The 17,050-nt window shown below is 32.0% G+C and overlaps 1 protein-coding gene across 5 annotated transcripts in view; it reads right to left on the bottom strand.

Moving 5' to 3' along the window:
• The window catches only part of LOC143084945 (vascular endothelial growth factor receptor 1-like), a 64,660-nt gene that overhangs the window by 12,276 nt on the left and 35,334 nt on the right, over positions 1-17,050 (bottom strand). For all 5 annotated transcript variants that reach the window (XM_076261034.1, XM_076261033.1, XM_076261032.1 and 2 more), the window contains 12 exons: positions 16,600-16,721; positions 14,738-15,073; positions 13,957-14,140; positions 12,223-12,365; positions 11,722-11,920; positions 9,386-9,486; positions 8,328-8,461; positions 7,962-8,091; positions 6,033-6,137; positions 3,765-3,884; positions 2,742-3,022; positions 2,368-2,490 (listed from right to left, as the gene is read on the bottom strand). In XM_076261034.1, the coding sequence (XP_076117149.1) occupies positions 2,368-2,490; positions 2,742-3,022; positions 3,765-3,884; positions 6,033-6,137; positions 7,962-8,091; positions 8,328-8,461; positions 9,386-9,486; positions 11,722-11,920; positions 12,223-12,365; positions 13,957-14,140; positions 14,738-15,073; positions 16,600-16,721 (1,978 nt within the window). The remainder of the gene's footprint in view (positions 1-2,367; positions 2,491-2,741; positions 3,023-3,764; positions 3,885-6,032; positions 6,138-7,961; positions 8,092-8,327; positions 8,462-9,385; positions 9,487-11,721; positions 11,921-12,222; positions 12,366-13,956; positions 14,141-14,737; positions 15,074-16,599; positions 16,722-17,050) is intronic.

The raw sequence follows: 17,050 nt of genomic DNA on the forward strand, positions 1-17,050 counted from the left end.
CAAATTTTTGAGGCGAAGATTGAAAAGTAAAGGCGAGCGATTATAATTTTTTTTTGTAAACATAAAATAGTAGGTTTTGACAATGTTTGACAATATTAAAGCTTGATTTATCACTTGTACTTTGACATTTCTTTAATTTCTGAAGTGTTTTTCCCTGTTCACCAAGAAATAATTAAATCTGGTCTATGCATGTGTGACTGACAATGAGACAATTCTCCATCCAAGTCATAATCAGTTTGGGGACAACCCCTTAATGTTATAAATATCCCTTTTACATGTTTTATGAGGGATCAATATAAGTTATAATATATTTGTTTGTACAAAAGGGCTCATATTTTCTCAAAGAACTATATATCTATCTGGTATTAAATGGTCAAAACATGTCCAAGAATTTTAACATATTTACTTTAACAGTTTAATATTATTCAAAATAAGTGGACCCCTCTTTTAGAAAAAGATGTTTAAAATATGATGTAACTCTCCTCTTTTTGAGTACAAAATTCTAAGTTTTCAAAGGTTTTGTATAGAAGAACAATACAAATCCTTGGTATTTCTATTTTCTTTTCTACATCAGTAAAATGACCCCTTGTCTGAGGGAGGGTTGGTCTCAACCTGATACTAACAAATACAGGTCAAAGTACGGCCTTTTACACAGGGCTTTGATACAGACCAAACAGAAGGTTATAAAGGACCCCAATATTATTAGCGTACACAATTCGAACAGGAAAACCAACGATCTAATTTATATATCATGTATATCCAAACGGGAAAATACCAATGAACAACATCAACAAACGATAACTGCTGAACGACAGACCCCTCAATCAACCAGGACAGGTGCATAAACATGCAGCGGCTATGGATAGTTTTGTTTCGCCAGCATACAATATAATTGCAGTTGAAGGCAAATCCTTCAGAAGTTCTTTGTACTTTATTCTAAGACGAACATTTTTTAATAGGGAATATAAGTAAGGGGGAAAGTAACCATTTTTTGTTCTTTACAGGTATAATTCCCGCTGTTATAAATTTATGTCGGAGCACTCCCGCTTTGGAAAATAGGTTTCATGCTGAAACAAATATTCTCACAGATATTTACAAAGTGTGGTGGGGTGCTTTTATGTTTAAAATCGTTATATATATACAGGTTAGACTGTGATTTTAAAAACAAATGTTGATATCTTTTTATAATATTTACAAAAAAAAAACGGTGCGGGAAATGGACATGATTACATTTCCGGATGCGGGAAGCGGGAATATAAAAAAAAATAAAAAAATTCTGTTTTGAAAAAAATAGGTGCGGGCAGGTCCGTCGAACAAGGAATCAAATTGGTGTGGCCTAGCCCATAATTTCGGCAAAAAATAGCCAAGCAATTAAACAAAACTTAAACTTGATCGATAACTCATCCTGGTTAACTCACATGCCAAAAATTATCCCAATATGTGAAAGAGTTTAGAAAAAAAGTCTGTATAACTGTGATTTTCAACAATTTATCAAAGTCCAAAGCTCCTTATTTCACAAAAGTTAGCGGAGCAGAAGAAAGCTTAAACTTGATCTGTAACTCATCACAGTTAACTCACATACTAAAAATCAGCCCAATATCTGAAAGAGTTTAGAAAAAAAGTCTGTATAACTGTGATTTTCAACAATTTATCAAAGTCCCAAGTCCGTAATTTCCGCAAAAATTAGCGGAGCAGAAAGAAACTTAAACTTGATCTGTAACTCATCATGGTTAACTCACATACCAAAAATCAGCCCAATATCTGAAGGCGTTTAGAAATAACTCTGTATAATGGTTTGTTGCGGAATGACGGAATGACGGAATTTTGGAATTACGGAATTTCGGACAAGGGTAAAACTATATGGCACCGACAACTTGGTTGTGGGGCCATAACATTATAATGTATGAATTTGCAGCTTAACAGGGTAACCATAATTTGGTTTTTTTTGTGCTCTAAATACAGACACTAAATAGATATCATTGAGATGGGAACCATCTTTGTAAGCCCCGCTGTGAATAATGTGTGGTAATAAAATTGTATCTTTACCATAGGACATGGGGTTGTCAACTGAAACCAAAGTTTTTGACCTTGACCTTTGACAAAGGAAGTTGTACATAAATTATGACACACCCTCTGGAATTGGTTTATATACATGTCAAGTATGAACTTTGAATTAAAAATGATTCTCTAGATGAGTGGACACAATTTGTTACAGACTTTCTGATCACTATAGGGCTTCCACCATTCGGCGGGGTCCTAATTAATTTATGCAATGTACTGAAAAAGAAACAAATTAACAAAGAATAATTAAAAATAAAGATTAAGTGCATATTTCTTGGTGATAAATAATCTGCCCTTTAAACTTACATCTCCCTTTTTATGATACTCAGGATTTGTATAGCAGTCTTTAGCAAGACCAAAATCACAGATCTTCACAACATTATCTTGTGCTAACAGGACATTCCTAGCTGCTAAATCTCTGTGAATGTACTGAAATAAAGAAAAAAAAACAAGCAATGAATAATATGTATATCGGTAATTTTGGGTTTAATGTAATAAAAAGTCAGAAATTTTGTTAAATAATTTTTGCCCTATGGAAGATAACATTTTCTTAAAATCTATCAAACTTATTGTTTTTCTTTTGATCTTATAATTTTGAATCAAGGTAAAATAATTTGCTAAGCTCACTTCAAAAATCACAAAATATGTTTGATAAGATCTTCCACATTAATTATCTGTACCTTTTTAGAAGCCAAGTATTCCATTCCTCTAGCCACTTGGAAGGCCCAACAAATCAGATTCTTTGTGGTTAGAAGTGGACCATCTGTATCAGCAGAGTCCTCTAGTGGAGCTTTATTAACATAATACGGTGTTTTAGCTGAATCTCTAGCTGCCTCACGCCTCTTCATCTCAGCGGGATCAATATAATCTTCCATGGTGTCCTTAAATGTCTCCTTATATTTAATGAGGTAGTTACGCAGATTTCCAAAATGACAGTATTCAACAATCACCATTAATTCACCTAAAAATTGAGAAATAAAGAAGGTTTGACATTGTTAATGATGTCACCCAAGGTTTCGAGCAAACTTGCTGGTGAGACAAAAATAACAAAAAGTTTAAATATTTTTACATATGGTCAGATCATATGTTTTTAGTATGTCTTATGAATTCGTACAATGAATGCTTTTTCAACGGAAATTGTTAATAACAATGCAGTCTTTATACAGGAAAACCCATGAGAAGAGGATATGTATTTAAATGTTTGGTGTAAATGGTGATAACTAATAGATAACAAGGCTCACAGAAACATTACCTATTTTGCTTACCTGAGATTTTTTAATATAAAATTGGTCCAATGCAACAAAAATATACGTATTTTAACTGTTGGTAATGAAATCTTGTCTTACTGACCACTTTTGTTCAACAGAGTATACATTTATCCAATTTAGTTTTAAGATCTGATTAAATGCTAAAACAGATTTACAATGTACATTGCGATTTAGAGGTAGCGCTTTCCGTAAAGGCTAACAACTATATAACACTGATTTATAACTAATTCATACAATAATGTTTGCTGATCATTTTTGCTTTTATTTGCTGTTCTAATTTCTTTTATAATTTTTATAATTTTTAAACACTGGAACTAATAACAATTATTCTTTAACTCTCCTTGGTGGTCAATAAGTTCATCAGTCGTAGTGATTGCTTGCCTGTCAACAACCCAATGACATCAAAATCAACACTGATACATGTATTATACTTACCATATCTGATTTCTTTGGTCACGGCACCCAATAAATTAACAATATTGAGATGTTGACCGAGATGAATTAATATCTTCAGCTCCGACAGTAAAGCCATCATCTGCTCTTTATCTGTGCAATCTAACAACAAAAAAAGAAGCAAAAATGTTAGTCTTACATTTACTGAATACCAAACAGTGTTGTTTTTTTTTTTGTTTTTTTTTTTATCTTAAGGTAGATGGGGTGTCTAAATTATAATCCATAGAATTTTTTAATAATTTGCCAAAATGTAGTTTATATCCTGCTTGTTTAAATACATTAATAAAAAGAATGGGTCACCGGACTTATTTTCACACTACAGGTTGTGCAAAATTTTCAAGATTTTGTATAGATTATGCATGGAAAACCCAATTTTTCGAAATAAAATGCAAACAACACCATAGAATTTTGAGATAAAATATGAGAAGATAGCTCCAATATTATGCTTTCAGACAAGAAAAAGAAAAAATGGGGTCACCGGACTCGTTTTCTTGCTACATGTAAAAATGGGTAAATTCCTAACACATTCTTTTGTAAAAGTAACACTATCTGAATTATCTGCCCTTGCATTTGAGTTTCCTCCCCTTATTTGACAAAGTTGGAAAAAACTTAATCAAACAAAAGAATTCTTTTTTTTGTAAAATACAATCATAAAAATGATCAAACATGGCATTTTCTATATTATAATAAAAATTCTCACACATGAATTACCTACTACTCTAAAAATTTGCAAATTTCATCAAAGATCTAGACCTTATTTTCTAGTATTTCAAAATCCAAGATGGCGGAAGACACCCTATCTACCTTAATCTTAAATAATATAAACTTCCTATTGTATTAATTTAATAGGCAAATCATTCCAAAGTTTAGTTAATATCTTGCAACTGGGAACTTTAATTCACATGAAAGAATTTCCCTACAATTCTGAGTTTAATTTTGTTTTACTCCAATATAATGTTTAGGTGTTCCCTTTGAATGTTTCTTTGCTATCCTACAATTAATAGGAAAAGGTATAAAAGTAATTTCCTAAAAGTACCAAAATAATGCAAAACTTTTTGATGTTTACATACCTGTCAACCTGTGACGATGAAAATGATAGAAGAATCAAATCTCAGGTCATAACGCGTACACATTTTTTCGAGCTGAATTTCAATATTTATGGTATATTTTCTTATAATGTATATCAAAGATACCAAAACATCAATGCATGTTCACTTTGTTAAGTCATTTTAAATCTTATTAAATATTATTTCATTGCACTTTTAAAGATTTTTATAAATTTGTGTAACTCACTCTTATATGCTTTATTTTTTGAGAAAAAATACTACAATTTTCAAACACCAGAAGTTAATGTAATTCTTTTAAATGTTTGAGACTATTGACTATGTAGCCTTTAACCATAATATATTTCATTTAATAAGGAAATTAGACTATGATAAAATATAGTAATACAGTTAAAGGAAGTATAAATGTAAAAAATAATTTTCAACTTTTTAAAAAAAAATTGTATAAAGGTATAAAAATAATGGAAAGTTATTTTTCAATATGTATTTGAATTTTATTTTTTTATGATTTAATCTTTTTAACCCATAAAACGTAAATATAAGGAATAATTTTGAATGGTGACAAATAAGGGGAAGTAACTCTAGTTCAGTTTGTAAACCGATGGTGCAATTTATTTACGACCTAAAGCTACTTAGGTAATTGGTGTTAATTAACAGTGTGTTTGACACCAAAGCTGTCAAGTGAAGCCATGCACTTAATGGGTCACTTAATTTGACAGTTTACATAGCTAGATGAACTTCCTGTTCATGGAAGAATTACGAATTTGCTGGTATTTCAAAGGAATATTACTTATGAAATCAATCTCAAGGCTAAGAAATACGGGTGAAATCGGGTCATTTTCGGAATTCCCGGGTTATTTCAATGACCCGGCAGGTGTTCCGGGTGATCCCTCAGAATTGTGAAAATCTCGGGTCACACCCGCAGAATACGGGTCAGTTGACAGGTATGTGTTTAGAATTGAACCGGACTAAAAAGTATCTATGTATTTTTTTTATTCTTTTAAGGCAGAACTAAATGACTGAAATTAAAATTGGAACATAAATACCTTTTTAAGGTAGAAAAAATTAATTTTGCATGGTTCTCTATAAATGGATTACATTTTCCTAATGCCACTATATCTTGTATATGACCAGTATAAAAGAACAATCTAGATATGATTATTGTGCTAGACTTCCAATGGCTTACCTTTAACCATTTTTACAGCTACTGTAGAGACATCTTCAGAATCCTGTATACCAATAGCTTCTGCTTTGATGACACGACCAAAGGCACCCTGACCTAATATCATACCTAAAACAATGCAATGCAAGCTTTTCTTATTGCGGGTTAGTACTTCAAATCATAAATCAACAACCCCTTACTTATTGGCACTTAACACTGTTTGATTTACTTTGATTTCATAATACAAGTTAACTGTTATCATCAGCACTTAATTAAAATATGCATTTTTTCTTGCTTTCAATATGTGAAAATAATTTTTGACAGCATTTGATGTCACTGCTAGTTTTTGAACAGTAATCTGATTATTCTAGTCTTAGGTATTTTGTGCTGTGATGTATTTTCCTATTCTCACACTTTGGTTTTTATTTCTAATGTAATAAGTTCTGTGGAGTCCAGTGGAATTCTCTGATAAGTTGTGTATATACACTATATATATATATATATATTGTGCACTAACAAGTACTAACTTATCAATGAAATGCTATATACTAACGTTAACGAGGCCGGGATAAGGTACCATTACTTCATGTATCTCTAACAAATGTAAAATTCAAATAAAACATTATAATTTCAAAAACAAAAAAAAAAAAAAAGAATTTTAAAAATCTTGACCCTATCCAAAAACTGATATGGTTAATGAATAATAATGAAGAAGAGAATTTATTATCAGAATTATGCATGTTCATTAAGAAATATGAAAAGTTTTAATGGGATTTATCTCCCTCTACTACTTGTAATTTGAACTTTATATTTTCTCTTTTGTGAGTTCTAGAGCACCGTCCCTTGATGAATATTGTCCAGTAGCAATGTCAACCCTTGCTGCTGTGCATTAATCATGAGGAGAATCACTATTGGAGTAATCTCATGTATCTGTAGCTAGTTCTGAAGGATCTCCCCTTGATGACCTTTGCATTGTTGTGATGTAAAAGTCCCTCACTGCTGTGCACTGGTCATGAGGAGAACTACTGCAGAATGAGATACTATATTCCTGGTTCTATTTTTACTTTTTGTTTCCGTATAAATAAACTTTATATCATATTCTTTTAATATTAAATTGACCTCATTGCACTCGATGCCTCTTACCTTAATTATATCCTACATTGCTCATATTATCAATTTATTATTTGTGTATTACTTATAATATTGTGTATTTCACTAATGTTTATATAATCATTGTGTGATGTTTTTGTATCTTGCCCAACAAGGGCCCATGATTGGTTTAATAAAATAATGTCTAATGTCAAAAAAAAAAAAGAAAAAAAAAAAAAAAAACCAAAAAAAAACCAAAAAAAAACAAAAGATAAGTTCTGTGGAGTCCAGTGGATTACTCTATTCTTAAATAATGAGTTGGTACTTTTACATCTTATTTCTTTGTTAGCTTTACTTGTGGAAGCCATAAAGCAGAAACAAACAAAGAATAGCTATTTTCCAAGTTACAAAGGGGCATAACTCTAGAACAGTAAATGACTTTTCCGCCAAAATTCAAACCCTGTCTGCAAGTATTTGTTCCTATCATTGTGTACGAGTTTCATAAAATATGGACGAGGAAAACTAAAGTTTGAATTTGGAAACAAAAATGGGATGATGGAATGGACAGACAGGCAACACTTAATTCCGTCTTTGTCTAGCTAGGGACAGGATATAAACATATAGTTCTACTGTTGGTTGTATATCCTTTGGTTTGGATGTTAGCAAATAAACAGACTGCTGAAACAGTCGACTATGTGGTATGGGCTTTGCTCATTGTTGAAGGCCATATAGTGACCTATAGTTGTTAATTTCTGTGTCATTTGGTCTCTTGCGGAGAGTTGTCTCATTGGCAATCATACCACATCTTCTTTTTCATAAGCATTAGATTATGAAATAGCAAATTGAAAGATTCTGAAAGTTTACCTTGTCTGAGCCTCTTTTTTGGGAACTCCCATTTTGGATCATAGGGTAAACAGGATGTTTGTTCATCAATAGGAATATCAGGGTTATAGTCTCCACTTGGATGTATCAATGTTTTCTCCAATTCTTTATGCTAAAAGAACAAAAACAATAAAAGGCAATTAAAATATTGAAAGTGAAATTTTATTTATTATCCTACTACAAATATTTTGCTTCAAAAAAGAGAAAAAAGTCATTTAATCATGACACTTTTACATTATAACTGATTAGCAGTAGTAAATTCAGAAATTTGTACACTTAACAATTCCAACCTATATTTTGCATCTAAATACATAACTGCTTCAATCTTTTTGATACTTTATGACTCACCAGTGCTGCAGCTTTACGTCTGTACAGTATACACATCAATATCACTATGATTACTATTATTATTGTTGCAACGACAACCACTCCCACAATTATTTCTGTTTCGTGTCTTTTTTGAAGTCCTTTATTCAGTTCACCTACAATAAATCCTCTCTTGGTCATCCAGATACATTCTTAACAAGGTTAAAAAAACATGATTGTGGAATGGCTTATCATTGTTGTCTGCCATAAAATTATATAATTTGAAATCAGGTTAAAAGGTATCTTGTCTTGTTTTAATGTTTTGTTATGCCTGCTATAAAGTTAGGAAGGCATTCAAATATGCCTAAAGAATGCATAAACTGACCTCAAAATATGATATAACAAATTTAAGGCATGTTTTAAAAAGTGTTTTTTAGGGCCAATTAAAATATTTTAAGTGACAAATAAAAAATCAATGGAGAATTTTTCTTTCAACAATGTTTCCAATAGGGGTAGTGCAGCCCCCTAATCAATGTTATACAGTATATGCAACGATGGTGTTAATTGGGACTTGGTTCAATCAAGGCACTTGAAAATTACTACAAAAAGACTTAAATGCTCTAAAAAAGTTAACATACATAGACAGATAGTATTTTCTAGTAACTAATGTAGATTGAGTTAAGTCATTCCAATTAATATTTTAAAGTGTGTCTTTCTATACTGTGATGTTATACTACTATTTCAAAAAAGGGAGAAGGTCTGGTACCATTAAAACGTTTAATCCTGCTGCAATTGTTTGCATCAGAAATCCGATGTTCAGTGGTTGTCATCTGTTTATGTGTTTCTCTTTTTTTATATAGATTAGACCGTTGGTTTCCCCATTTGAATGGATTTACACTAGTAATTTTTTGGGCCCTTTATAGCTTGTTGTTCGGTGTGAACCTAGGCTCCGTGTTGAAGGCTGTACATTGACCTATAATGGTTAACTTTTTTAAATTGTGACTTGGATGGAGAGTTGTCTCATTGGCACTCATACCACATCTTCCTATATCTAATAAGCCTTTGTCATTTTTCATTTTGTCCTTAATATAGTAACATACCAACAGATAACGTCCAGTTACTATAAGCCACGCCCCCTCTGTTTGTTGCTTCACATGTATAAACACCTCGATGGATCTTAGAAGTTTCATTAATGTGCAAACTGAAATAACAAACATAATAATATACATGTATTAGAAAATTACCACAATTGCAACATTTCATTAGTACAAACTGAATTGGTCAGTAAACTAGAGCAATGTGTTGGAAGCCATCACAGTGGGCCCTGCAACATATGAAAAACAATTAAGATGTAAAGGAATTTTTTGTGCATATGCACACATGAACCTGATGTTCAGTGGTTGTCGTTTGTTGATGTTTGTGTTTCTTGTTTTTTATACAGATAAGACTGTTGGTTTTCCGTTTGAATGGTTTTACACTAGTCATTTTTGGGGGCCTTTATAGCTTGTTGTTAGGTGTGAGGCAAGGCAAAGAGTTGCAGACTTACTTTGACCTATAATTGTTTACTTTTACAAATTATGACTTGGATGGAGAGTTGTCTCATTATATTAGTACTCATACCACATCTTTTTATATCTATATAAGATGAACAAAAAGAACAAAGGACTTTGTCTGTACAGCTTTCTTTCTTTAACAATACACAACTTCTAGTAGGGCTGAATAATCATGCAATTTTTCATAACCAAATTAAATGAAAGATGGAGTGTGAAAGTTAATGAGTGGAAATGTTACTGTCATCAAAATATGAAAAAATGGAGAACAAAAATAAAAAAATCCCTAGACATAATCTCTAAATCAGAAATAAAACTTCTATGAATTTGACAAAGTTATTGATGTTAAATAAAGCTTTAACCTTTTTATCTTGTGTTTACTGACAAAAACTGAGTCCTTTTATCAGTAAAATACAGATGGAAGAGAACAAAAATTGTTTAGAATACTGACCATTTTTGAGTATGAAGGTTACCAATTTGATTATGTCTGAGAAAATTTTTAACCACCTAAGTGAAGAACATGTAAAAAGTAAAAAGTTACAAAAGTGCAGTTAATTAACAGACTTGATAACAAATTAATTATCTATTAAATTGAAATAGAATATGCGTGCTTCCACAGAATCCAATTAATAATTTTAAGTTTATATAGAAGACTTACATATGTATTCCTCTACATAACAACTACAAGAAAATAGGATTTTTAAGCAAGTATTCCTTATTTTTCATTTTGTCATCAGTTAAATGTATGCTTACATAATTGTAACTGATGAAGATCTCATTATCGTGATATATATACTGCCAAATGTATAGCAACATAATATCCATTACAACATTTCTATCTGGCAGCTGTCAACTTTTGAAATACAAAATATAATTGAAGGACTTAAAAAATAAATTGTTATCAAAGAGATACATCTTGCCTTTTTGTAATTTTTGATTATGAAAATGTTGAAATCAAAATAGCAATACTTTAACATCTTACACAAGTTATGAAAATATTCAAAGTCAATGAACCATGACTGAGTTGCATGGCTAAACAATCTCCATGTAAATGAGATGTGCCAATGCTTATACAACTGCATACCAAATACCATCATGACCATTGACTTATTATAAGTCGTTCCCAAATCTAAATACAAACATTAACTAGTAAAATATAGAAATATTCAAAGTCAATATAAGAGGGGGTGGGGCTATATAATCTCCATGGAAACGATGCTTGCAAATGCAAATAAATTTGCATACTAAATATCATTGACTTAACATTAGCAGTTCACAAACTAATACATGTAAACTAAGATAAGTTTCAAAGTCATTAGACTGTGACTGAGGGGTGAGGCCAAGTATTCTCCCTGGAAATGAGATGTGCCAATGCTTATACAACTGAATACCAATTTGCATTGGCCTACCACTAATGGTTCCCCTTGAATTGACCTAATCACAAACTTATACATGATAACTCAGAAAAAAACAAAGTCAATAGACCAGGGCTAAGGGGGTGAAGCCAAATTATCTCCATGAAATTGAGGTCTGCCGATACTTACACAACTACGCATCTCCATGGATGAAAATTGAACGATGGAGGAACTTTCACCAGCACAAAACGTGTCTACGCCATACAGTGTAGCGCGATCATACAACTTCTCTGACAAAACAAAAACTTCTATTTTAATCCAAAATTGCCAGAATAAAACTAAAATGAAACACATAAAACTTTTAATGGTCCTAAAACTTAATCTAAAACTTAATCCAACTTGTACAAACCTCTAATTGTTGTGTGTGAAATAGATCCCTAATGTATTGTTGTCATCCAACTTGTACAAACCTCTTATTGTTGTGTGTGAAATAGATCCCTAATGTATTGTTGTCATCCAACTTGTACAAACCTCTTATTGTTGTGTGTGAAATAGATCCCTAAAGTATTGTTGTCATCGTCTATTAACTTGTTGTCCTTAAACCATCGGTAGGTTGGTTTGGGTATCCCTACCATTTCACAATCCGCCACTTTGTAAGATATGCCTTCATTGATACTGATTCTAGTATCTTGCTCATGTGTTCCTCCAGCTAAATGTGGTTTTACGATCGCTGTTAAAGAAAAATATAGAAATCATTGGTTTTACTATTCCTATTTCTCATAGCAAATTTTCACAAAATAAGACAACTAGATTTATCCTACCTGTTCAAAATATGAATGTCTGTTTGAATAGCAGTTTTTATGAAGATCAGAAATCTCCACACATTTGTTATTTCTCTTCAGCAACTACTTAATTCAAGTTTGACTGTATATTACACACAATATCTAATTCGAAACACAAGTTATTTGGACTTTAAGAGTCCATCCAATTCTATTTTAAATATAAATGTAAATTAATACAAGTATACAATACCTCTAACTGTAATCTTTTTTTCTGTTCTATCTGGTTCTATGTGACTACTACTATTGGGTTTCATACCCAGACAAACATAGGAACCAGTATCTGATAGTTGGACTGAATGAATAACCAGCTCAACTTTCAGGGAAAATGAAGATCTGAAATCAAAAGAATAATCATCATTAAATTCTAAAATTCAGATTCACTCTTAGGTTTTTGTGTATTTTTTCTTTTAACAAAAGTTTTAGAAATATATTATTGGCCAGAACAAATCACCCAGAGTTTGTTTTGAACTGTAAATAGTTTGTTTTTAATGTACAAATTTTAATATCAACTGCTGAGCCCCCTCCCCTTATTTATTTCATGGGCCTCTCAGCTCCATCCAGTTAGAAACTCAAAATCAGTATCTTTGACTGAAAAATGAACCAGAAAAGTGAGAATATATAATTTTGTAGTATTAAGGCTACTAAAAAACAAGAGGCTGTCACAACGACAGCAAACCGGATTTATTAACATTTATTTGTGTCCTGGCAATATCACAAGAACCATTACTGATGAATGGTGAAAGTGAAAATCGTCAATATCAAATTTGACCTCCATTTTGTCATCAGTATCAACATATTAAAATTTGAAAAGCTTAGATTGAATGGTTCTTGAGTAAATGCAACAACGTGAATGGAAACACCATTTTAAGATCTTTCAAGAACCATAACTCCTGAACGGTAATGGTCATTATTGAACTTGACCTCTATTTTGTCATCAGTAACAACATATTAAAATTTCAAAAGCTATGGTTGAATGGTTCATGAGAAAATGCATGGACACGACGGGAAACACCATTTTTCAATCTTTCAAGAACCATAACTCCTGAACGGTAAAAGTCAAAATCGTCATTATTGAACTTGACCTCCATTTTGTCATCAGTAACAGCATATTAAAATTTCCGAAGCTTTGGTAGAACAGTTCATGCATAAATGCACAGACACGACTGGAAACTCCATTTTTCAATCTTTCAAGAACCATAACTCCTGAACGGTAAAAGTCAAAATCGTCATTATTGAACTTGACCTCCATTCTGTCATCAGTAACAATATATCAAAATTTGGGAAGCTTTGGTAGAACGGTTCATGCGTAAATGCACGGACACGACTGGAAACTCCATTTTCCAATCTTTCAAGAACCATAACTCCTGAACGGTAAAAGTCAAAATCGCCATTATTGAACTTGACCTTCATATAGTTGTCAGTAATAACATATTAAAATTTTAAAAGCTTTGGTTGAACGGTTCATGAGTTAATGCATGGACAACATTTGATTGCCGTACATCCCCAAATCAATAACCGACATTTTTGTCACAAAAATCCGGTTAAAAATCAGATAACAAAACACTAATAGGAAAGCCCACAAAAATATCCATGTTTATTTTGATTTAGATATTGGATACGGACAAATATAACTTGATGAGTCTGATGAAGAAATTCAAAAAAGCTTTTTAGTTAAGCTGTTATTCATATTTAATTATACCAGAAATGTCCATACAATAAATAACTATATATTAAAATTTATAATTCACAAGTATGACAATATGACATGTAATTTGATAGACTTTTGACAATGCTCCAGTGAACTGATCAGATCATGTTTCTATGAAATTTATGCCATTATTGAAATGTTTTATACATTTGTTTTTTGTTTGTTATCTTTTCTCCTGTACTTTTGCTTTGTGAGGTAAAAATCACTTCTATTTACCTCCCTATAGTAATGGTGGTCCTGTTCCCATTTTCTATTGGTTGCAGTGTATCTGATCCATCCTCTCTGTACAATACATTAACTATATTATACTCCCACAAGGTGGCGTAGCAGGTAATTGTAATTTTGTCTTCCTCTATTGGTGTGATGTAGGATACATGTAAGAATAAACCTTCCTCCATTTCTATAATATAAATTATAGTAATTTACATCAGTTTACCTGTACATTAATGTTTGATCATACAAAATATGTGGATTTAAAATAAAATATAGCATCCTATTTTTCAACCACTCCCTCAACATATGGAAAGGATGCCACAAAAAGCATGAATAATGTTCACTTAAAAGTTTTTGACAGAAATGCGACGAAAAAAAAAAAGTTAACCTCATGATGAACATACATACCGAGTTTCAAGTTGTTGTGACCCAAACCATTGTTAACTGCCACCCTTATACAGAACAGAGGGATAAACTGACAGATGCACAGACTAGAAAACTAAATATCCCCTAACTATTGTAGGATAGCTTGAACACAAGGTTTTTATACATAAACATCTGTGAACAAATATTTTAAATAAACATTTAAAATGACTAATAATGGTTTACAATCCCAAGAAGTAATTTTCTATTTTGAAATAATTTTTTGTATGCCTATTTTTTCTTCATATTGCTTGATGAAAATTTTTTTTCTCTATTTCCATATTTTTTTTACACAAATATGAAATGAGAAATGTACTTATTTCAACAAAATCATGGTATGATTGGTTTACCTTACACTTACCACTAATCTTTACTATTTCGTTTGCAGATGTTGTATTGCCAACTTCGTTTTTAGCTTTGCACCTGAACACTCCAGTCTGAGAAGCATACAACATTAATTGGAAACCACTCCCTTCCTGAGCCTCGTACTCCACCTTAAGATTGGAATCAGACAACTTTTTCCATTGTCGTCTGGTATTGTCATTACACAGATCCATGCCACATGGTGAGAATTCCATCCAGATATCACCAAAGTCCACGGGTGGCACTGATTTTGTATTACATGTTATGGTATAGAGTCTATTGAGTATGTAGTAATCTCCTAGTTTGGTGGACTTTATCTGTACTAAAGGTTTATCTGTCAACATAAATACATATTGTTATGAACAGATTTGGTTTTACATTTTACTACATTGGCTTGCTGGTGGTATACTTATATATATTTTTCTATGACGGTTGATGATGTCTTACACTAAATCATTGGATGTTGGATATGTATTGATTGATATGTTAGACATTGATACATGATTTTTTTGTTTGTATTGGTTTTGAACTAGCTGTCAGAAACTGCAAGGACTCTCATATCTGTACTATGTGTCTTTAGTGTTTTTTTGTGCTTTGTATTGATCTGATGAGCTAAGCTCTTTTCAACTGATTTAGTTTGTTCTGATGAGGTACTGTTACAACACTGTCACAGGTTAGTGGGAGGGTTTGGAGTCAGCAAACATGTCTCATCCACCACATTTTGCATGTGCCTGTTCCAAGTCAGGTATTTCAATAGTTGGTCATTTGTCGCTTCAGATAATATTTCTTTCTGTGAAAATAAGTTGGTCTATACTTCTTATAATAAAAAATACATGTAGATATAAAAATAAGAAGACATGTCATGGTTGCCAATAAGACAACTATCATCCAGAGACAAAAGGACATAAAGTTAAGAAATCACAGGTCACCAAATAAACAATACTTACTGTAACAATGATCATAAACCATACCTCATAGTAAGAGATTTAATTTTTGTTTTTCATCTAAATTGTTGCTGGATGGTTTTCAACATTGTTTAATTGTGAGCTAAGCTTTTATACATTAATTTAACACAGATACATGTATCATCTCTGTAACCTAATCAACTTTTATCAAGCTAGAATCCACATTCATAAGAATTGCTTTGACCACTCTCTTTGCAAGGGACACAAGAGGTTTAAACCATGCAGCTAAATCCAAGATGGTCCCAATAGAACTATAAACGTGTCATTTTGTCTCTGGTGGAGAGTTGTCTCATTGGCAATTATATCACATCTTATTTTCTTATTAAAGTGATCACTTACATTTAACTTTCAGTTCAATATCTTTGGATGATATTAGGGTATTTTGAGATGGTCCCTAGAGAACTCCTAGAAAACTACAAACGATCACTTACATTGAACTATCAGTTCAATATCTTTAGATGTTACGAGGGTATTTTGAGATGGTCCCTAGAGAACGACTTATAATTTCTTACATTTAAGAATGAGTTCTATACCTTCAGATAATACAAGGGTACTTTGAGATGGTCCCTAGAGTACATCAGATCAATAACATGTAACAATTATTTCTTCATCTTTAGATGATACAAGGGTATTTTGAGATGGTCCCTAGATAACTACAATCTAACTATCAGTTCTATATCTTTAGATGATAGGAGGGTATTTTGAGATGGTCCGTAGAGAACTACTAACTATCACTTACATTTAAAAATGAGTTCAATATCTTTAGATGATACAAGGGTATTTAGAGATGGTCCCTAGAGTATATATGAGCACTTACATTTAACAATCAGTTCTATCTCTTTAGATGATATGAGGGTATTTTGAGATGGTCCCTAGAGTACATATGATAACTTACATTTAACAATGAGTTCTATCTCTTTAGATGATACCAGTGTATTTTGAGCTGTGACTGTGTATGTACCAGACATCTGTTTTGTTACTTTCCTTACAGTGTAAGCTGTTGCTCTCAAGGTAGTTCTGAAAATGTTTGAATATGATTTATAAATACTATATAGATGTTCCAGACCATATGAGTATTTGGACCGTACGCGTACGGTCCGGACCGTATACGTATACTCGTACGGTCCGACCATACACGTACGGTCGGACCGTATGAGTATACGCGTACGGTCCAGCTGATCATACGTTTTGGGATCATATGGGTTAAATTTAAACAAACATTTATCAAAATCTTTATTTTATGTTATACAAATTGTCACTGTGCTTAAACGGCTGTGGGTAACTTAAGTTACCCACAGCCCAAGATGGCGGACTCTTAACTCGTTGATATTTAATTCATACAAAAT

The sequence above is a fragment of the Mytilus galloprovincialis genome, chromosome 8 (genome assembly GCF_965363235.1).
Source record: "Mytilus galloprovincialis chromosome 8, xbMytGall1.hap1.1, whole genome shotgun sequence".
In the NCBI taxonomy this organism is placed as follows: Eukaryota; Metazoa; Mollusca; class Bivalvia; order Mytilida; family Mytilidae; genus Mytilus; species Mytilus galloprovincialis.